The 23,070-nt window shown below is 37.5% G+C and overlaps 2 protein-coding genes across 4 annotated transcripts; both read left to right on the forward strand.

Annotated features, from left to right (window-relative positions):
- Window positions 1–12,799: 12,799 nt before the first annotated feature.
- LOC131012501 (protein LURP-one-related 3-like) lies at window positions 12,800–13,890 on the forward strand. The gene is made up of 3 exons (XM_057940499.1): window positions 12,800–13,054; window positions 13,162–13,392; window positions 13,512–13,890. The coding sequence occupies exons 1-3, from the start codon at window positions 12,815–12,817 to the stop codon at window positions 13,644–13,646; spliced, it is 606 nt and encodes a 201-aa protein (XP_057796482.1). The 5' UTR covers window positions 12,800–12,814; the 3' UTR covers window positions 13,647–13,890.
- A 4,166-nt stretch (window positions 13,891–18,056) lies between these two features.
- LOC131012464 (pentatricopeptide repeat-containing protein At1g56690, mitochondrial-like) lies at window positions 18,057–22,776 on the forward strand. Of its 3 annotated transcripts, XM_057940420.1 has the most exons (5): window positions 18,057–18,303; window positions 18,392–18,625; window positions 19,312–21,843; window positions 21,933–22,350; window positions 22,433–22,776. In XM_057940420.1, exons 2-3 carry the CDS (start codon window positions 18,482–18,484, stop codon window positions 21,421–21,423), a joined length of 2,256 nt encoding a protein of 751 aa, XP_057796403.1. In that variant the 5' UTR covers window positions 18,057–18,303; window positions 18,392–18,481; the 3' UTR covers window positions 21,424–21,843; window positions 21,933–22,350; window positions 22,433–22,776. The 3 variants fall into 3 exon arrangements, with proteins under 3 accessions (XP_057796403.1, XP_057796402.1, XP_057796404.1); XM_057940419.1 differs by having other exon boundaries at window positions 19,312–22,350; XM_057940421.1 differs by having other exon boundaries at window positions 19,312–22,350; window positions 22,440–22,776.
- Window positions 22,777–23,070: the final 294 nt, after the last annotated feature.

The raw sequence follows: 23,070 nt of genomic DNA on the forward strand, positions 1-23,070 counted from the left end.
CAAATTATAATGTAATTCTCATAACTATGTATCAACTTTATATTATTATTATTATTATTATTATTATTAATATTATTATTATTATTATTATTATTATGTAAGAAAATTTGAATTTAATTTTAGAATTATAAATCATATAATTAACCTTAATAATGTACTTTGTTGTTACTAAAAAAATTAATTAGAGAAATTTATTATAAAGATTAAATTACAATTTAATTCTTATATATATTGATTAATTATATTTATTTAATGATACAAATCCAGAATCCTAATAATTATTTTTGGTATTTCCAAACACTGGAAAATGAATCTATTAGGATTCATTTTCCACGGAATCATTTTCCTGGGAATAACAATCCCAATTCACATTACTTTCCTGGCAAACAAACATGCCCTAAAGGGAAAAAGAGTACTCGTCTAACCTGAAAACAGAAGACGGAAGCAGAACAAAACCATAACGGTGTGGTGAAGCTTCAGGAGCTCCGGCATAACCATCGTCACAATTTAACACACTTCAAACAGCTGAAATCAGCACGAGAAAAATGTGACGTTATATATTGTTTAATGCAGTCTAATTAATTAAAATAATAATTAGAATGGCGGGAGCTGATTATTGGTTAAAATTAGCACATAGCTAAAATCAACGACTACTTTGAAATGATTAGCAAATGAAATAAGTCGTTCTCGACCACATCGACATTTGGATAATCAAGGCATATAAAATATTTTTATTTGGATCAAGACATCATGTGCTTGTGATGGGAATTATGTACATCAGTTGTATGTCAAGCGAAGAGATTATATTTAAAAAATGCTCTAGAACTTCATCTCTGACTAATAATGATTTTAAATTTGTTTAATTTGATAGGAACTTGGGTTACTTCGCCTAACATATGGATGAATGACCAGAAGTAAAATATTGCCTACTTGCCTTGAATTTCCTAATGAAAATTCTGAATACCATATTCACGTGTGATCAATGCAATTTATCTCATAATTTGTTCTATTCCATCATGTTTCATTATTAATTTCGTTATTTTTATAACTATTTATTATAAAAAGATATATACAATGAACCCTAATTAATATTTATTTTTTTTTCTAAGAAAAAAGACTTCATTGCCCTATTTCAATAGGTCTCAAGGTATGTACACGGAGTAATTTTTTTAAGGTATATTTGTGAAAAAATAAGTATGATAAAAAGATTAATTTTAATTGATAAAGTAGGATAGAGAAATTTTAGGGTTGGTGAGTTAGCTAGGTTATAATTAATGAAATATAGTGATATATGGCTAAATAATGAGTTACATTGAGTGTTTATTATGTATTGAATTTTTATTTTATGTAATGGTTTATTATTGAAACGGAGTGTCCAAATAAAATAAGGTGGTATGTTGAAATGAGTACGGATGTAATAATACCCTAACTTTAGATTATTAACTATAATAATTAATTATTACTATTAATTTAAAATCTAGAAAATTAAATAATTATAAACCTTAATTAGGCAATTGAATTGGTGAACCTTAGTTAATTATGTTAGAAGTATTCCAAAACATAGTAAATTAAACTAAAGAAAAAAATTACTAAAATTTTAAATATGAAACAAGGAATGAGACATAAAAAATTTGAGGATCGGATCCCGGCCATATGATTTACGTTAATAATACCATCACTCGTTGTTGTTGTTTTTTTAGGCAAAAAAAAATACTATCACTCGTTAATTAATTTGATAATAAGCGTCATTTGATTTTAAATAGTAGTATATGTTATATTTTTTTGAAACTAATAATTTAGTAGAGAGGGAAGAAACGCCCCACCCACCGCCGTCGCCGTCGATTGTTGTGCCTCGCCTCGCTGTCGCCGTCACCGTCGATTGCTGCGCCTCGCCTCGCCTCGTCCTCGCCGTCGCCGTCGATTGCTCGCCTCGCCTCGCCATCTCCGTCGATTGCTGTGCTTTGTCGTCGATTGTTGCGCCTCGCCGCACTGTCGATTGCTGCCGACCTCGCCTCGCCTTGCCATCGATTGCTGCCGACCTTCCTCCTCATCGCTCGACTGCCGCGCCTGCCGCCGAACTCTGCCCACCACCGCTTTACCCAGCAGGGTGACATTCTTAGTGGATGCGAATCATTTTAGAGCTTGCTGTGAAAACTTGGATCGGAATTGAGTGACAAGTGAGAAGACCGGCGACACCACCACTTCATCGTGCTCGCGACGACGCCGACTCGCCTCTGGCAACGGGAGTTGCAGGCCATCAACCACCAACTTAAAAAGAGAGACATCAGCTGCCGCAGATCACGATCGGCTCCCAGCTGACCTTCGTAGCAGACCTCCGTAGCAGATCTTCGCAGCAGCAGACAGGTGCCGATGACCTAGCAGATCCAGCAGTTTTCCGTAGCAGATCGGCGCCGATCTTCACAGTAGCAGACCAGACCTTCGCAGTAGCAGACCGGCGCAATCCGCTCCCAGCAGACCTCCGATCGGTTCCCAGCTGACCTTCGCAGCAGCTGAACGACGTCGTTCCTGCAACACCCAGCAATCGGCTCTCAGATCCGATGCCGATTGTGCTTCCAGAATACTGATTGTGCTCTGGTTTCTCCCAGATCTCGAGAACTTTCTCCGCGGCGACGATTTTCCTCTCTACGGTACAGTTAAGGTTTCGTTTCTCGACTGCTTGGTTGTTCTGTATGGTTCTGTGAAACTGGATTGAACCGATGTGATTCTATCTGCTGTCAAATTAACATTGGTGGTTTAAATGGAATGGAGAGAGGTGAGGAAACGAAGGGCTGGCCAACTTTTTTCCGAGAGAATACCGACAAGACACCAAAGATACCCAAACCCTAGGAACACAAGCCTCAGTTCGAGAAGAACCTTTAATGGAACAGACGGTGGTAGATTTGGGAGGCAATCGACGAGGGGAGAGTGGAATGGGAGGGATAAGGCGATCACCACTTTCTTCGTCAACAATTTGCCAGACGGCTGCAGCGCGGATTTCCTGAGAAGAAAGTTTGCCACGATCTTGGAACCTATCGAAGTTGTTTGTCCAAAAAAGAGGGATTTGCGTGGGAAAGCTTTCGGTTTTGTTAGGTTCGGGGGGGTGAGTTTTCCCGATAAGTTGCTTGCGGATCTTAACACGCTATGGATCGGCAGCTATAAAATCAGGGTCTATAAACCAAGGTTTGAGAGAGAACTGAGGGCTGAAAGGCGGGAGGATCCGAAGCCTGATAAGAGTCAGGAGAAACCTCGTGTTTTTGAGAGAGCGGACAGGAAAGCTGGAATTTCCTTCAAAGATATTCTCACGGGGAACGAAGGAAAGGAGACACGAGCGGAAGAAGTACTTCACTTCAAGCCAACGGATGAGGAGAAAGCTTGGATACAGGGGGCAGTTACCGGTTTTCTGAAAAAGGAGTTCTTGTGGGAAGAGGTCAAAGACGAAATCATGGGAGAATGTTCGGGGAAACTGAAAGTTTCGACAATTGGAGGGAATTTCGTTCTCTTTCAGAGTGCATGCGGAGATCCAACTGAAGAAATCCTTAAAGAGATGGACGAATGGTTTCGGTTCTGGTTCTCGTGGAGTAGGAAATGGAAGATTGGCGATGTTTCGCATCAAAGAGTAGTCTGGACCAAATGGGTGGGTGTGCCTTTACATGCATGGAATCCTCGGTTCTTCAAAGATGCATGTGCTAGCTTTGGTGTGGTTCGTAAAATTCATGAAGGTACCGCGACAAAGGAAAAGTTCGATGAAGCCTTCATTCAGGTTGACACGGGCCTCCATTCATGCGACAGACTTTTGCATTGCGTGATCGAGGGGACGTGTTTCAAAATTCGTGTCGAGGAGGTCAGAGATGCACCCAATCTCTGCGTCAGATGTCAGGTGGAGGAGGAGAGGACGGAATCGGACTCCGATTGGTCTTCGGAGGAGGTCTCAACGGGGCCGGCAGATGCTATTATCGAGGATGACGAAAAGAAATTTTACAAAAGCGGCAGCGTTTCATTGTCCCAAGAAACAGTCTCTTTGATTCCAGCATCGTGTGACGGGGGTACAATCGAGGGCACAACCGAAGGCCAGTCCAGTAAAGAAGAGGAAGGCCCACATCATCTAGAGAGTGGCCCAGGAGATAAGGAAGCATTTTCGGCCCAACCCTTTTTTGACTCTTGCGGTTTGGTCTCCTCGAGCCCCCAAACAAGTGGAAAATCAGCGTCTCTTTTGGTGGAAGAAGTCACAGTGGGAAGGGAAGATGGATTTGCGGGAGGTCAGGTGGGAGAGAGTTCATCCTGTCAAGTTTTTGCCAAAGAAACGAGGCTTTCAGCCGCGTCTGGATCGGAGAAAGACAAAGAATGCGAGGGCCAACCACGACAGTCAGAAGATAAGGAGAGAAGCATTTTTCTTCAGGAAATCACCGAGAAAGAAACCGCTGGTAAAGCTCTAGAAAATAACAAAAAGAAACAGAGCAAGAAATCGAAGAAGGTGAGCCAAATACAGGGAGATAATAACGGATGGGGAAATTTCATTGCGGATCTGGAAACCGAAAGTTTGGAAATTTGGAAATTAGGGAAAACTTTGGGGCTTTCAAGCAAACTTACAGATCAGGAGATGGCAGCGCAAATTGAGGGCCAAGAGGAAGGCAGCGTGAGGACAGAAGCTGGGAGTAAACCAAGTAAGTGTCCATGAATTTTCTATCATATAACATTCGGGGCCTTGGGAGTATTGGGAAACAGAAAGATGTTAGTGAGATTGTCAAAATGCAAAAAATTGACTTTTGTTGCCTTCAAGAAACAAAAATGACTGAGTTTGATTCCTCGGTGTGTAACTCTTGGTGGGGTATTGATAATTTTGATCTTGTGGTTCGGAATTCTGAAGGGCGGTCTGGTGGTTTGGTTAGTGCTTGGAATAAAAATGTTTTCCAAGCTTCTAGCAAATGGGACGTCAGCGGGGCTGTGGTGGTGAATGGAAAATGGGTTCAAGATGATGTTGTGTGCTGCATCATTAATGTCTATGCACCAGTTGGTTCGGAAGAGAAATCTAGACTTTGGGATGTTATAAAAAATATAGTGGAACAAAATGCCGATCGCAGTGTCTGTGTGATGGGGGATTTTAACGCAGTGCGGAAGAGGGAAGAAAGAGTCGGAAGTGGGGATTCTTATGGGGCAGCAGATGCAAGAACCTTCGACAGCTTTATAGGTGATAGCGGCCTTACAGAAATCAGATCCCAAGGGCGCAAATTTACGTGGTATAAGCCGAATGGGATGTGTAAAAGTAAACTGGATAGATTTCTGGTTAACGACGAGTGGCTGCGTCAATGGGAGGGGTCGACGGGACGTGGTCTGCAGCGCACCATTTCGGATCATTGCCCTATTGTTTTGGTGTCAAAAGCAGAAGATTGGGGACCAAGGCCTTTCAGATTCCTCAATGTGTGGGGGTCACATCCGGAGTTTGAACAACAGGTTAGGAAAGTGTGGACGGCGAACGGAATGACGGGATGGAGATGCTTCGTGGTCAGTGAAAAATTGAAGAAACTGAAAACGGAATTGAAAGAATGGAATAAATCCACTTTTGGGAATATTGATGAAAGGATACAGGTTTTGAAGATTGAATTGCAAGCTCTTGACCAGAAAGATGAAGAGCATGGGATTGAGGAGTCTGAAATCATTCGAAGAAATGAAATCCAAGCGAATATTTTCCTACAGCTGAAAGACAAACAAAGGGTCTTGCAACAGCAAGCCAAGGTTCGGTGGCTCAAAAGCGGTGATCTTAACACGGGCTTCTATCACCGAGCGATTCTTGGGAGAAGGAAAAAGAATGAAATCTTGGGATTATACTTTGGAAATCAGTGGGTGTCTAATCCAGGGGAGGTCAAATCCAAAGTCCGGGAACACTTCGAAGTCTTCTTCAAAAAAAGGACACGGAATCTGCCAAACCTCCCCAATGATTTCCTCAAGAAAAAACTCTCCGATGAGGAGAGCAACTGGCTGTGTAGGGAGTTCGATTTGGAGGAGATCAAGGAGGCGGTGTGGAACTGTGGTGGCGACAAAAGTCCGGGTCCAGATGGGTTCACGTTATCCTTCTGGAAGAATGCATGGTCGACAGTAAAGGATGATCTTCTCCAAGTTCTGAAAGAGTTTTTCGAGAACGGGAGGATCCCCAAAGGAAGCAATACTTCGTTCATTGTACTTATTCCGAAGAAGGAAGGGGCAGAGAAGCTGGATGAGTTCCGACCGATCTCCCTGATCAATAGCTTATACAAAATCATTGCAAAAATCCTTGCAGGGAGGCTGAAAATGGTGATGGGGTCTATTATCTCGGACAAACAGTGCGCTTTTATCAAAGGTCGGTTCATTCTTGATGGAGTGGTTATTCTCAACGAAGCAATTGCGGAAGCCAAGAAAAAGAAGATTGGTCGTATTTTCTTCAAGATCGACTTTGCTAAAGCTTACGACTCCGTTCAATGGGATTTTCTTGATGCTTTATTCGGTCGTATGAACTTCAATCAGAAATGGCGGAATTGGGTGAAGGGATGCCTCGACTCGGCGTCAGGCAGCGTGCTGGTGAACGGATCATCCACAGGTGTCTTCAAAATGGAACGAGGTCTTCGGCAGGGGGATCCGTTGTCCCCTTTTCTCTTTTTAGTCGTCGCCGAAGGGTTAAATGCCCTGATGGAGAGAGCTACTGATCTCCAGCTCGTGGCTCCGGCTGTTCTGGGGATGGATAAAATTTCTGTGTCGCATCTTCAATATGCAGATGACACAATCTTCCTGTTGGCAGCTAACGAGGGGAATGTGACTTTAATTAAAAGGATCCTTCTTCTCTTCCAATTCCTTTCAGGGCTCAAAATCAACTTCGACAAGAGCAACTTGATGGGAGTTGGTGTCGAGAATGCGTGTTTAAGGAGGTGGGCAGGATATCTCAACTGTAAGGAGGGATCTCTTCCTTTCAATTATCTCGGTATCAAGGTTGGGGGACGGATGAATAGCAGTGTGGAATGGAGTTGCGTGGTGGAAAAAGTGTTGAGGAAAATCAGAGGTTGGAAGAAGAAATCTCTTTCTTTGGCAGGGCGTATCGTTCTTGTGAAGTCGGTCCTTCAAGCCATCCCAGTGTTTCAATTGTCTTTTTCCTTCATTCCTAAATCGGTAATTCACGACCTCAACTCCGTTTTTGGAAAATTTTTGTGGGGGGGAAGTGGCGTGTCTAGGTCTATTGCTTGGTTCAAATGGAAAGACATGTGTGTCGACAAGCTTCAAGGGGGATTGGGCTTTCGAAACATTGAATGGTTTAACAAGGTCTTGGTGTTTAAATGGGTGTGGAGGTACTTGGTCGAGAGGGAGGCGCTGTGGGTCAGGGTGATTAAATCCTTGTACGGGGATTTGTCAAGAGGGGTGGGAGGGGAGTGGAGGGTGGAGAAAAGGGGCGGGATGAAGGGATGGTGGTCGAAAATTGTTGGGAGAGCAGGGAGGGAGGAAGAAAAGTGGTTTAGTGGCAATATTCAAAGGATTATGGGGAATGGTAGAGAGGTCAGTTTTTGGGGTGAGACGTGGGTGGGGAACAGCCACCTCAAGATCCTCTTCCCTAGACTTTTTAATCTTAGTCTCTTTAAAGATGGTAATGTGCAGGAGGCTGGGGAATGGACGGAGGAAGGATGGGTGTGGGATCTCAAGTGGCGAAGGGAGCTGAGGGAGAGTGAGAAGGAGATGGAGGAAAATTTGAGGACAGTCATTGGGGCGCTTTCTCCTTGCCTAGAACTTATGGACGGCTGGAGCTGGAAGAACGCAGCGGGGGGGAACTTCTCGACTAAAGCGGCCTATGAGGAGTGCGCAAAGGCGGAAGGTGATCATTTTGGGAGACACATTGAAGCTACTGCCCAAATGTGGACGGCACCGGCTCCTCACAAAGCCAGAGTGACAGCTTGGAGAAGCATTTGTAACAGGCTGCCAACCTGCGAAAACCTTCTCAAAAGGAATGTCCTCATCCCAGCCGAAGAACAGTGGTGCAATGCATGTGTGTGGAGGGAGGAAACAGCTGAACATTCTTTTCTCCATTGTCCGAAAGTCGATCGCGTGTGGGACAAAATCCATCAATGGATTGGAATGGAAACGGCTAAACCACAAAAAGTCGAAGATCATTTCATTTCTTTCATTGGAGGAGGAAGAGGTAAAAGAAACAAGAACTTCCTTAAAGCTCTTTGGATTGGGACTGTTTGGCTGATCTGGAAGTATAGGAATGAGAGTAGGTTTGAGAACAAGAATTGGGAGGTGTCCAATCTTGTTAATGAGGTCAAATGGAGGCTTTGGAGCTGGAACAAAATCTACCATATTGTCGAGTTCAATGTTTCTTTTACCTTGTGGTGCTCTAACGAGTTCGCACCACTTGTTTGATGTTTTTGGTACTCCTAGTACCACCCCAGTTTTTTAATGAATTTTTTATTGATCAAAAAAAAAAAAAAAAAAAAAAAATAGTAGTATATGTTTCTGCATGTGAAAAATGAGATGATCTCCTAAAGAAAATAAAGAGATACATCATTTGATTGCTATATATATAGGAATATTATACATACATACGCATATCAGCATATGTTATGCCGTTTTTGTTATGCGCTTTTTGTTTAATTAATATATAGTATTATATATTATATATATGCTATCATTTCGACATTTTTATTTCTCTGAAAAATAATGCACTTAACAAACTCTAGCTAACTATATATATTATGCAGACATCTGAGCAACTTGGAATATAATTACTAAACTAAAATCGGATACTCACCTAATTACAAGATAATTTATTGCCACAAAAGTACACTTACTTTATACATTAAGTGCAACAACTCTATAGTTTAAGTGCAATGTTCTTAATTTTTACGTTAAATAATTTTGTAATGAAACTAGACCCTATTTTGAGATTGGATCAAATAAAAATATTTTTTATGTACAAATTACAAACCTTTGCACTTAACCTAGCTATAAAGTATCAGCACTTTAATTGTTTTGAGTTTGAATTTCAAAGAAAGCATAATTACATGATAATTAGTAATTATTACCACAAAATATATACTACCTTAAAATGCAGTAATTCTATAGTTTAAGTGTAAGATTTTTAATTTTTATATTAAATGAATTTGTATTGGAACTCGAACCTATACATATCTATATTTACATATAGTAGTCCTAGCAGTAATTTATTCGATCGAAATTTGAAAATGATATATTATACGCAACCAATATTGATACGGTAGTGCATGATAATTAAATTGTCATGTATGTTAAAAAATTTCATGTGTCATACTAACTTTTGCTTGAAAATAGTAAATTCTAAATGAAAAAAATGATCGAATGAATAATTGTAAGCAGTAAGAGGTGGTCTCCTGTACACCCAGGTGTATGATACATTTGGGTTGTACCTGATTCGGATCATGATCCAGTTAAATTATTTTGACTCATTTTTTATTAAAATGACACTAACACTAACATGATATTGGAATGACACTAACACTATTTTGTTTTACAAATGACACTATTTCGATAATAACACTAACACTATTTTATTTTACAAATGACATTATTTACAAATGACACTAACACTATATTGAAATGATATTAACACTACATGTAAAATGACACTAACACTATATGAAAATGACACTAACACTATATCGAAATGACACTAATACTTGACATTTGGATAGGATAGTTCAATTGAACTAAATTTGAGTCAGAATTCGAGTCGAGTACGATCCAGATGTATCGTACATTCAGATGTACAGGAGATTTTGTGAAATAGTAAATGAGTGACAGCTTATGCAGCCTGCTGCATCTATATATTTAGTGCAGGTCGGATGTGGTTGGGAATCATTATTAAAATAGCAATTTATTTTGCCTACGAGCAAAACCTAGCTACTTCATTTCGCTAATTGTGACAGCAGAAAGTGCGTTTAATTAATTAATTATTACTAATTGACTAAATATTTCAGGTTCTAATTAACTAGTAAAATTATGTTTATTAACTGTCCCTTCAAGAAAACACACCTACAAATAAAAATAAAGACACAATCATTGGTTCTTTCTTTTTCTTTCTATATTGTTTGTTTATTAATTTCCATTAAATATGTAAAACATAAACACCAATAAGGCGATAAATATGAGACATTTGCAAAAATGCCCACATCCTTATAAAAACTTGTAAAATTGCCCACTTTCATAAACAAAAGTGGACAATTTTACAAGTTTTTATAAGAAGGGGGCATTTTTCCCTATTAACACGATAAATATTGTACTTCAATATATATATATATATAGGGGAGAGCTAGGTACGTATAAATACTTTTTAACATATAAACTATTACTCCTTCCATTCATAAAAAATGGGGCACAATTACTATATTTGGTGTCCATAAAAAATGGGGCACTTTCCCTTATAAGACATGGGCCTACCACTTTTCCTTATATTTTATCCTTATCAATACTCCTTATTTACAAAAAAATTAACTTTAATTAAATTTCAACCACTCATTTAAAATAATGGTGGGACCCTATCTCCACTAACCACCAATTTTATTAAAACATGTGCCCAAGGAATGTGCCCTATTTTTGGTGGACAGATGGAGTACAAACTAATTAAAATGTATGAATTTTATGTAGAACACTTATAAATTCTATTTGTAAATTGAGAAAAATAAATTTTTCGCTACCTATGGGATTCGAACTCATGACCATGAATTCATCATTCCAACAAGGTGATGAATCAAGAGTAGATCTGGATGATCTAAGGGCTGAAAATGGTTCTTTTTTTTATTTTAAGAAGTGTTTTTGTTTTAGCCAACCCCCCTAAACTAAAACTAAAACATCTCTTAGAATATAAAATAGGAATCATTTTCAGTTCTTAAAACATCATGATCTACGATTGATTCATCACCTTATTATATATATATATATATATAGGGGAGAGTTCAATGGAGACCACTCCCCTATATAGAGAATGAAGACCAAATCTGGTTCCTTGATCTAACTTAATCTAATGGTGGTAATTTAATTGATTAAATTTATTAATTTTCATTTATTTTATAATCAAAAGGTTAAGCATGTCATTTTCTATTTAACCCTAATCTCACTCACTCTCTCTCATTCACGCTCTATCTCTATCTCTCTCTCTCTCTCTCAATCACTCTCCCCCCTCCCCCCGCCGCCTCCCCAATCCCCTCCATCTCTCCTACTGCTCCGCCGCCTCCCTCCCCGCCACCTTCCCAATCGCCTCCATCTCTGCTGCTCCGCCGCCTCCCCATCTCTTCTACTGCTCCGCCGCCTCCCTCCCCGCCACCTTCCCAATCGCCTCCAACTCTCCTGTTGCTGCTCCGCCGCCTTCCTCCCCGCCACCTTCCCAATCGCCTCCATCTCTCCTCCTTTTGCTCCGCCGTCTCCTCCTCTGCTCCGCCTCCCCAATCGTCGTGGGCGCCTCCTCATCTGCTCTGCTGTACTTCGATCGGCGGCAGCAACGACCGCAAATCCGCCCAGCCGCCGCCTCCCTTTTTCAGATCTTACATCGCCGTCGCCGCCCTTGCTCCTCCGGTGAGGACGCCGCCTATCGCCCTTGTTCATCGATTTTTTCCATGTGTTCATCGATATTTTTGTACTGTGTTCGTAGAAAAATATAATGAACATGATAATGTTCATTGTCATGTTTTGTAGTGTGTTCGTAGTGTGTTTGTAGAAAAAAAATAAATGTTCATCGATTTTTTTGTACTGTGTTCGTTGAAAAATAAATGAACATGATAATGTTCGTAGAAAAACAAATGAACATACTAATATTCATCAATATGTTCATAGGAAAACAAATGAACATACTAATGTTCACCTATTATGTTCATTGACGGGTCAGGTCCCAGAATTGGAAGAGAATAATTTTCGGGATTTGTTCAACCAGATGCCATAATTCGTGGATTTGAGTGGACGTTTTTGCCCTTTTTGGATTAAATAAATGTAATTAACCATTATTTAATTACATGAAAAATCAAATCAGGAAATAATCTGGATCATTGATTGGATTGAGGTGAATGGCCTTGATTTGGTCTTCATTCTCTATATAAGAAGTGGTCTCCATTGAATGCGACCATATATATATATGGGCGCGCTCCAGTGAGACCCCCTATTTTTCGTGTAACATGAGGACAATGAATAAGACATATAATACTAATGAACAAGACGTATATCTAACGAACAAGATGTATATACTGATGAAAAACAAAATTTAAAAAGTTGGTAATGAATAAAACATATATACTGATGAACAAGACAGTATATACTGATGAACAATCAGTATATACTGATGAATAACAAATTTTCAAATATTCTGATCCCTTCAGGATTCGAACCCAGTGAAAAAATATCTCCTTCCAGATACAATATCAGCCATAAGATTGATAAAATAAACGCACCAGATCGTGCCCTAGATCTCACTAAAATTAGGGGGTCTCATTGGAGCGTTCCCCTATATATATATATATATATCTTCCGACAACCGTGTGCACGGAAATGAAATGATTGACTTAACAAAGCTTATAAAAATGCTATGTACATAATTTAATAATCTAGATAAGCAGGCTTCAAAGCATTAGCATAAAATTTCTAACTCAAACGTGCAGATATTAATATACATCTAATAAAGTCAAATTCAGCAGCTGCTTCCTCCAATCTGTCCTTGTGATTTTTTTAATTAAACATTTGAAAAAAAAAAAAAAAAACAACAACATAATTCTGATCAGCATATTTAAAACCATTTTGAGTTTGTGTTAAGGTGAGGCAAAGCCATTTTAGAAGGGTGAGTTTAATGGCCAAAGTATACCCTAAAAGATCGATGATCCAGGGTTGCTCCGATGAGTACACGTCATCAGAGACAGAAGTCTTCACCGTTTGGATGAAATCCCTCGTGATCAACGGCAACGGCTGCACCGTCTTCAACTCCGAAGGTGGTGTTGTGTTTCGTGTCGATAACTACCAAACAAAGTCTACCACTGAAACCCTACTCATGAACTTGCATGGTCAAGTGCTCTTCTCCATTAGGAGAAAGGTACTATAATTAAATTAGTAATATTTATACACATTTGTATTAATGGGATTGTTCTTGCAATGATCATGTTGATTAATTTTGTTTCTTGATTATATGTGTTTTTGCAGACACTAGTGTTTTTGAGAAGGTGGGAAGGATATAAATGGCATAACTCAAAGGTTGATAGAGAGGGAACATGGTTCAAAGTGAAGAAGAAGTGGAAATTTTTTGCAAGTGGATTAGTTTCTTGCCATGCTGTCTTGAGATGTAATAACATTACATCAATCTTGAAGATTTTGGGATTTCAAAGGAAACTGACGTTTAAAATTATGGATTGCGAGGGCCGAGTGTTGGCAGAGGTGAGTAATTTAAATGATGCATGGTTAATTATGTGGAATATTTGAGGTTGAACTTGATTGTTAATTAATGGCTGTTTTAATCATGAATTTAATTGTTTGATAAATTAATTAATGTGTAGGTGATAGGAAAGGAGACAGCAGGTGGAGTTGCTTTGGGAGATGATGTGCTAACTTTAGTAGTGGAACCGCAGATAGATCAAGCCTTAGTTATGGCTCTAGTGATAGCCTATGCTATGGTCAATAATAAATTATAAATAATAGTATATATATGTAGCTCATAGTTATAATTATATATTTATTATTTTATTAGCTCATAATTTTTAGAAATACGTCTGCGGGAGGAGGAGTGATTAATAGAGTAATTTTTATTTTTCCTCTCTTTTTTTTGAGGAATTGATGAGCTTTTTTTGGGGGAAATTAGGGTAACACGATTTTTTTGGAGTGCATTTATTTGGATTCAATGAATTAACTCCGTTCTCGTAAAAGTGTAAAATTTATGTATACAAAATTAAAGGGTTAGTATTAATTATCAATTTGTGGCGTACATTTTGACGTTTTTATTTTAGTATTATTATTTTTGGCGGAGTGGGGAGGGGATGTGAATGTGCATCTAATTATCAAACGGATTTACATGTTGGACTCTAACAAAAAGAAATATGTAATGTAACAAAAATATGACGCCAAAATTTTGATCCATTGGCATCTTGTGAAAAAAAGGGGGCAAAGCTTTTTTTTATTCATATTTATGCAAAACACGCAAATTCAAACAGGATGCATGAGATTCCGTGTTTGTGTCACTGTATTCCATTATTTATGTTTATTATTTTATTAATATTTAAAAAAAATACTAAAATCTATGATAATATTATAACTTATATTTAATTTTTATTTTTAAAAAAATTAATATCATAACTTTGAATTTATCAATTTACTATTAACTAATAAAAATAAAATTAAATAATACCTTAATTGGATGGAATAAACTCTAGTTACCAATCACAAAATTATATTAAAACATATATACTCCTACAAAATTGAAAAATTGAAGAAAAATATGCAAGAAAAAAAACAACGAAATGAGACACTAAGTGAGGTAAACTAAATCTGAAGTAAATTCGAACCATGAGTAATTAATAATCCAACATTAAATAATATATTTTTTATTTAATAAATTTTATAAATAAATAAAAAATTTAAAAATCGCACGACGATGGACTCGAATTCAGAACCTTAAACCTTCGACATTAACTGCAGGTCGTCACCAATGCACACAAATACTAGTGTTAGGAGTGCCATACTGATCAATAGAACGAACATGTCATAAATGAAATGCTGCAAGATAATTGGACCACTAGTGTATTTATTTCTTTTCATGGAATAATTGACTCTTTCAACTTAAAACGTGCATCACATTATTCACATATATAAATTGAGAAGATTCCAACTCTAGATTAATTGAAATTTGAACCAATGAGCTGGTGAGGATTCTTTGTCAAAACAAATCAGCTAATCAGAGCATCCGCATTGGCACCTCCTTGATAGCCTCCTTAATAGCCTATTTGATAGTGGTTGTATTATTGAGTAGGTAGTGCTGCATTGGGGTTCCTTGATAGCCTACTTGATTTTTTTAGTTTTTAAAGAGGAGAAAGAAATTTTTAAAAAGGAGAAGAGAATTAAAAAAAAAAGAAAAAAAAAAAAAGAAAATCACTTGAGCATACTCGAAAACTCGAGTAGCACTCGAGTAGCTCCTCCCTGCAACGCCTACTCGAGTGCAATACTCGAGTTCGAGTAAGGCATCGAGGATGCCGTTGCCAATGCTCTTATAGCACATATTGGGCCTCTATGATTTGTTGCTTAATTGGAGAAATTCCAATTGCTTTCTAAATCCGGAAATAGATAGACGTGCTGACAGTTTAAACATTAAACTAATCATGGCCTAGATTAAATTGTTTTATTTCCGACCAAGAATATTACTATGTTAAACTAAACAGGAAATGCGCAGTGATTTAGCCGCCCACGTTTGATTGGGCATTTTTAGAGATTGGAAAATGATTCTAATAATTGGAGTCAATTACTTATTGTTTGATTTGGATGATGAAATAATTATTACCTTACTTGAGGGTAACTCAATCACCCAATTTGTTATCCCTTAAAATAGAGGGGAAACAAAAGAAAGTGAATCCATTACTAATGATTCATTTTCATTGTTAAATCAAACACCCAAAAAGTAATGTTTATTGTTACAATTCCACTCTTTTATTTGATTTCATTCTCTTTCCATTCATCTACTTGAATCAAATGAGCACTTAGAGTTTTTATTGTAATGAAAATAGTTAAGTACGTGTATTCATGGACGGAAGCAGGAGGTAGGGGTGAGCAAAATATCCGAAATTCGAATATCCGATCCGAACCAAACCGAAATTTAAAATTTGGTTCAGACTTTTCGGATTTTCGGATCGGATCGGATTGAATTTAAAGCAAATTTTGGATTTTCGGATCGGATCGGATTGAAACTTTAAAAATCCGAAAAAAAATTCAAAATTTGAATTATATTTATAATATTATAATATTATAATTAAATATATATAGTTATTAGTTTTTAAATAGTTAAATATTTCTAAATTCTAACCCTATACTCTCATTTTGGTTTATTATAATTAATGGCTCGTTAATTATGACCTTAATTTGATTGTAATTATTTAATAGGTTAGGTTGACATCTATTTCGGATTTATCGGATTTTTTCGGTTTTCAGATTTTTTTTAACACTTCGATTTTTTTTTTTCACATTTCGGATCTTTCGGTTGGGATCGAATTTTATCCAAAATTTTTCGAATTTTCAGATAATATGATTCGGATCGGATTGAATTTTAGGAAATTTTTGGATTTACGGATCGGATTGGATCAGGCAAAAATTCGATCCGAAATTCGAACGCTCACCCCTGGTTAGAGGTGATTAAATTTGTTGAAGTATAATGTCTGAATTTAAAATATTTATACGAGGATTTGGGGGTGGGAGTCTTCGAGTCAAATTTTTTTTAGCATTCTATACAGTTCATTTTTATGTTCCAGTAGAATTTTAATGGACTTAACATTAGAACTCAATCACTTGTATAATAAATAGTTGTTTGTATTCTATAAATTCAATAAGAAGTACATTAAAAGCATATAAATACATACCTATATGCATTTTTTTTAATATTTCATCTTTTAAAAACCAAAATAATTTTTATTATTAATAATTTATAACTTTACTTTAACTTGAGAATTAACTCAAATACAACATTGAAAATTAAACCAAAAAAGAGAAAGAGAATAAAATCACACCATTAACTAATATGTTAATTACAAGAATAGTTTAGAAATATAACATACAATTAATTATACTTCATTATTTACTTTTATGTGTAGATTTGAAAATTAGACGATCTTACCTTCAAAAAATAGAAGAAAACCATGACTTCAACATTACAAATTTGGATTTTCTCTACATCCTTATAATTGATTTTGTAAAAAATCGAATTCCTATCTTTCCATTTATTTTGGCACACTTTAAAAAAAAATTATCTCATTTGTAAAGATACTTTCTAAAAATAGTATGTGATCCTTACTTTTTCTATACACATAAAATAAGTGGGCCTTATCCACTTCACACTCTTAATCATTGATTCTTAATTTCTATATTCAAAGTAAATGTGCCGAGATAAATGGGAAGGAGAAGGTACTATATCAATCTACTACATGTGAGCAAAACTACGGTGCCGGATTGTTGAGTTGTATTGCCATAATCAGACGTGGATTTCCACTGCTATTATTTGACAATGACATTTAATTTTATGTATGGCTGGAGAAAAAAAATAAATTATGTAAAAGACATCCTTTTTCTTGTTCTTGGCAATTCTTTGATTATAGGTCCACATAATAAGCTTTTAATAAACATAATTATAGCCTTGGGTCAGTGTTGTCTGTCCAGTAAAATCATTCTATTAATTCACAATATACAACGTAAATAATATAATTATAATTATAGTAAATAATACTACATCCGTCCTAATATAAATGTCTCATTCCTTTTTTGACAATATATTATGTCTCTATATCTAATATTTAAATAATTTTTATCAATTCATTTTATTTATTTTCTACGTATTTCTTAATCTCCGTGCCTAAAAGCCATGAGACATTTATATTGGGACCGAGGGAGTATATATTTTCCGTAGGCTATATGTTCATATATATATATATATATATATATATATATATATATATATTTAATGTATGTTTTTTTGAAATTACATATATATACCATGTACTCCCTCCGTCCCATCGAAAGTGGTGCGTATTTCTTTTTGAACTGTCCCACCGAAAATGGTGCATTTCCTTTTTTGGTAATAATTTTACACTACAAATAATGTGGTTTCACACACATTTACACACCTTTACACTACAATCTTATTCTCCTTAAATTTCGTACCCAAAAGAAGTGCACTACTTTCGGTGGGACAAATGGAGTATGTTATATTTACATTTTGTAGCCCGTTTAGCTAACAACACACATACACTTTTGTTGAAATGGTTGGCCCAAACTTAAGTCTAATTTTTGAGGGCCCATTATCAACCTTCAACCAATTTGTGGCTGCCTATGTCTTGGATTAAATTGTAGTCGAGTCTCTATGACCTATTAAAAAATATGGATGGCAGCACCGCAGCAGCCAGCAAGAGTGAAAAGCCAAACTCGAATTAAACGGAATTAGCTGCAGCGGAGCCACCATCAACATTCACCCAAACTCCATTTTTCTCTCAAACCCTACCTCTTTAACGTCCACATTTATTCAAACCATAGAATACAAGAATGAAGAGAGAATCAATTTGATTATACCTGCGCTTAGGAGTTGCAATGAAGAAATCAAAGGTACGATGCTCTCAGCTTTCTTCTTCAACTTTAAGTGATGTATATAAATTTACAAACAAATACTCACACTTTTATATTTCCACTACAGAGGTCAATTACGATACTAGACTGGCTCAAGTAAAAAATTGCTGTTTATAACGTAGCAGAGGCGGAGAGACTGCACCAAACGCAGCGAGAGATGGCGGCGCTTCAGCCGTTGATTCGCATTGCCGCTGCTTCGTCGAAACTGGACTCAATTCCATTTCTTTTCTTTAACCTCCGATCCTTTTGTTACTCCTCCGCCGGTGCAGTGGAAGCCATTGGCGCGGCACATATCCGAAAGGTAAATGATCTAGTAATTATGATGATTCGGTGACTTTTATGAAATGCAGTATTATTTTGAATAGCTTATTTTGATATATAGCAAGGTGCCAAGGTCAAATGAATAGTGTTTCGAATGCAGGAACCATAAATATTTGCTCATAATCTTAGAGATGGGGATTAACTATACTATAAGGGGGCGTTTATTTTGGATGGTTTTCTTTGATAAATAAATTTATTAAGGTTAATCCCTTGTTTACTTTGATGGATTGAAGCTTTGGGATGTCCCAAGGCCCTTGATTATTTATATCATTTGAGCTAGTTTTGCTTTATTTATATCCCATTAAAAGGGTGGGATTGGAGAAATCATACTCTTGAGGATAAAAAATACTCATTCATGTATCTTATCAATCATGTAAAGTAAACGCCCCCTAAGAAAAGAGAAGCTGTTTTGTTGGATAAACATGACGTCAATGTTTCATCTATCTGCTGCATTCTATGATTCATAAAATTAATTCGATAGAATGAAGACATTTAGTATATTTATGGATTGGAAATATAGGATGAGAAAGGAAAAGAAGTGTAAAATCACATTTATATGATGTTCTAAAATCTTTCAAGCTCATGTTATGTTGTTCTTTTGAAACTAGAGTTAAGTTAAGTTGATTTGTTGAAGTTGAACAACTTACCAAATTCTAGTCACTGCAGTGCTTCAGAATTCAGTATCAAGGATACTGTACTTGCACCGACATGTCAACTGCTTCTCAAATCACTTATTATGTCCGCCTGGGTGATATTGAAATGGCACGAAAATTGTTTGATCGAACTCCACAAAAAACTATTGCTTCATGGAACTCTATAATATCTGGCTACTTTCAGTACTGCAAGCCGAATGAAGCACAATGCTTGTTTGATGAAATGCCAGAAAGGAATACAGTTTCTTGGAATGGATTAATTTCTGGGTACATAAAGAATAGGATGGTAAAGAAAGCGAGAGAAGTATTTGATCTAATGCCTGAAAGAGAAAAGAATGTCATATCCTGGACTGCCATGGTTAGAGGGTATGTTGAAGAGGGGATGGTTCGGGAGGCAGAGGCATTGTTTTGGCAGATGCCAGAGAAGAACGTTATATCATGGACAGTAATGCTGAATGGGCTGATCCGTGAAGACAGAATAGATGAGGCTCAAAGACTCTATGATCTGATGCCTGTGAAGGATGTTGTCGCCAGAACTACTATGATAGGAGGGCTATGCTCGAAAGGTCAGTTGGATGAGGCACGGGAGATTTTTGATTGCATGAAGCAGAGAAATGTAGTTTCGTGGACAACGATGATCTCAGGTTATGTACAGAATGGGAAGGCAGATATTGCTAGGAAACTCTTTGAGGTCATGCCTGAAAAAAATGAAGTCACTTGGACGGCAATGCTTATGGGCTACATTCACTGTGCGAGGACTGAGGATGCGTGGGAGCTTTTCAAGGCTATGCCAGTCAAATCAGTAGTCGCTTGCAATGCAATGATTATTGGGTTGGGCGAGAATGGAGAAGTTTCCAGAGCAAGGAAAGTTTTTGACCTGATGAGAGAAAAGGACAATGGAACCTGGGAGGCTATGATTAAGATTTATGAGCGGAACGGGTTTGAATTAGAGGCACTTGGTCTGTTTCGTGTGATGCAGAGTGAGAGAGTTAAACCACATTTCCCATCATTAATCAGTGTTCTTTCGATTTGTGCCAGTCTTGCCACTCTGGATCACGGTAAACAGATTCATGCCCAAGTATTGAGGTCTAAATTTGATGATGATGTATATTTGTCATCTACTTTGATGACTATGTATATGAAATGTGGTGATGTTTTCAGGGCGAAAGTAGTATTTGATAGATCTCGGTGCAAGGATATAGTGATGTGGAACTCTCTTATTAGTGGTTATGCTCAACATGGCTTGGGGGATGAGGCTCTGCAAGTGTTTAGAGAAATGGATTTATCAGGTATTCAAGCAGATAATATTACATTCATTGGAGTTCTATCCGGTTGCAGTTACAGTGGAAAAGTGAAGGAAGGGAAGGAAATATTTGAGTCCATGAAGCCAAAGTATATGATTGAACCAACCACTGCGCACTATGCTTGCATGGTTGATATGCTTGGGCGAGCCGGCCAACTGAATGAGGCGTATAATTTGATAAATGAAATGCTTGTAGAGGCGGATGCAATTGTTTGGGGTTCTCTGATGGGTGCATGTAGGAACCACATGAATTCTGATCTTGCAGAAGTTGCTGCGAAGAAACTTGCGCAACTTGAGCCCCAAAATGCTGGTCCTTTTGTCCTATTATCAAATATTTATGCGTCCAAAGGTAGATGGGACGATGTTGCTAAGTTGAGGAAGAAAATGAAGTGTAGGAAGGTGAGCAAATCACCTGGTTGTAGTTGGATTGAGGTGGAGAAAGAAGTGCATATGTTCACTGGTGGAGAGAGCACACCTCACCCTGAACATGCTCTGATTATTAAAATGTGGGAGAATCTAAGTGGAATGTTAAGAGAATCTGGATATAGCCCTGATGGAGCCTTTGCCCTCCATGATGTGGAAGAGGAAGAAAAGGAATTAAACTTAAGACATCACAGTGAAAAGTTGGCTGTGGCGTTTGGACTTATGAAGTTGCCTGACGAGATACCTATTCGAGTTATGAAAAACCTGAGAGTTTGTGGGGATTGCCATACGGCTATTAAGTTAATCTCGAAGATCACTGGACGTGAGATTATCCTGAGGGATGCAAATCGATTTCATCATTTCAAAGATGGACTTTGTTCCTGCAAAGATTATTGGTGATTGATTTTTCTTTTCAGTCTTATCCTTTGCACAGCATGGTAAAGAGAAAAATTCAAAGGACAGTGCGCATCTGGAACACCTTGGATTTCTAGGTGTTGCCGATGATGCTTTATTCATAGAAGTTGACATCTAGTGCTGCATACGGGGTTATGGCAAGTCAAGCTATGAGATGCTTGGTTGGTATTTTGAAGTCCATGGGTGACTGGATGAACAAACAATTGTGGATTCCTGACACTCACTCTCTAAATAAACTTGAAGTTGTGGATAACAGTTCTGATCCTGGAAGTGCTCCTCTGGCAAACGCAAACGGCAATGTAGATGAATCATCCGAAGCATCAGATAGTCACTCTGAAGCAAGTGAAGTTTCTGATGTCTTAACAATTGAGCAGTGTCGTGCATATATATAAACTTGAACTTCAGGTCCAATTCCAGAAATAAGTTTGTTTACTGCAGTAACAAGTTGTGACTTCCAAGTATAACAGTGATCTCCTAAATTAATTATATTGCAGGAGGGCATCTCTCTATTTAATCGTAGTCCCAAGAAAGGTATTCAGTTCCTGATAAATGCTAATAAGGTGGGGGACTCTCCAGAAGAGATATATAGCAGCGTTCCTTAAGAATGCTCCTGGCTTAAATAAAAATCTGATATTTGGGTGAAAGGGAAGATTTATCACTGAAAGTGATGCATGCATATGTTGATTCCTTTGATTTTCAAGATGTGGAGTTTGACGAGGCAGTAAGACTCTTCCTACAAGGCTTTAGACTTCCAAGTGAAGCGCAGAAGATCGACCGTATTATGGAAAAGTTCGCTGAACGGTACTGCAAATGTAATCCAAAAGCCTTAATTTATAAGTGCCGACACAGCTTATGTGCTTGCCTACTCTGTTATAATGCTCAGATGCACATAACCCTATGGTTAAGATTAAGGTACGGTGACGGGTGATGGGCTTTTTTAGTGTGGTTTAATCTTTTTCTTATAGCTTCTTACAGTTTTCTTCTGTTCATGAAGATGTCAGCTGAGGATTTCATAAGGAACAATCATGGAATTAATAGATGATGGGGACTGGTGATAACCTTATGAAAAACATGCAGGAGCAATTCAAAGAGAAGGCTAGCAAATCCGAGTAAGACTTGATGTGCAGGTGCAGCTGACGACTAGAGGATGCTCTATCACTATTTCCTTGCTTCTCATTGGCCCATCATCTTTACTTGAGACATAGCCTTTATAAATCTCATCCCATTTTATACTCACATGACACATAATTAAGTTACTCCTGCACATAGTTCAGCAAATGATGGTTAGGATTTGATAAATTCAATAATACCAGAATAACAAGATTTAAAATATTTCAATGAATGATTTTGCTAGCTTTCTAGGATGTATAGACCCTTTTCGACGTTCTACTTGCATTTTGGTCAGTTTATTATCCTGCAACAGATGTTGTGATTCTCCGATTGCCAGCTGCCTTCAGTGTTCCCCTTGACCAAAGTAATGACGAAGTTGTAATTGCTCTATGCTCGGAAGGCTTTTGCAGTGCAATCCACGTTACTGCAGCAATGGCTATGAAAACTCATAGAGATGCTTTTGTCAAAGTTACCTCCCTCCAAGCACCAGCAGATCATTAGACAAAAAAACATTGATGCAAT

This window comes from Salvia miltiorrhiza, chromosome 2 (assembly GCF_028751815.1).
Source record: "Salvia miltiorrhiza cultivar Shanhuang (shh) chromosome 2, IMPLAD_Smil_shh, whole genome shotgun sequence".
In the NCBI taxonomy this organism is placed as follows: Eukaryota; Viridiplantae; Streptophyta; class Magnoliopsida; order Lamiales; family Lamiaceae; genus Salvia; species Salvia miltiorrhiza.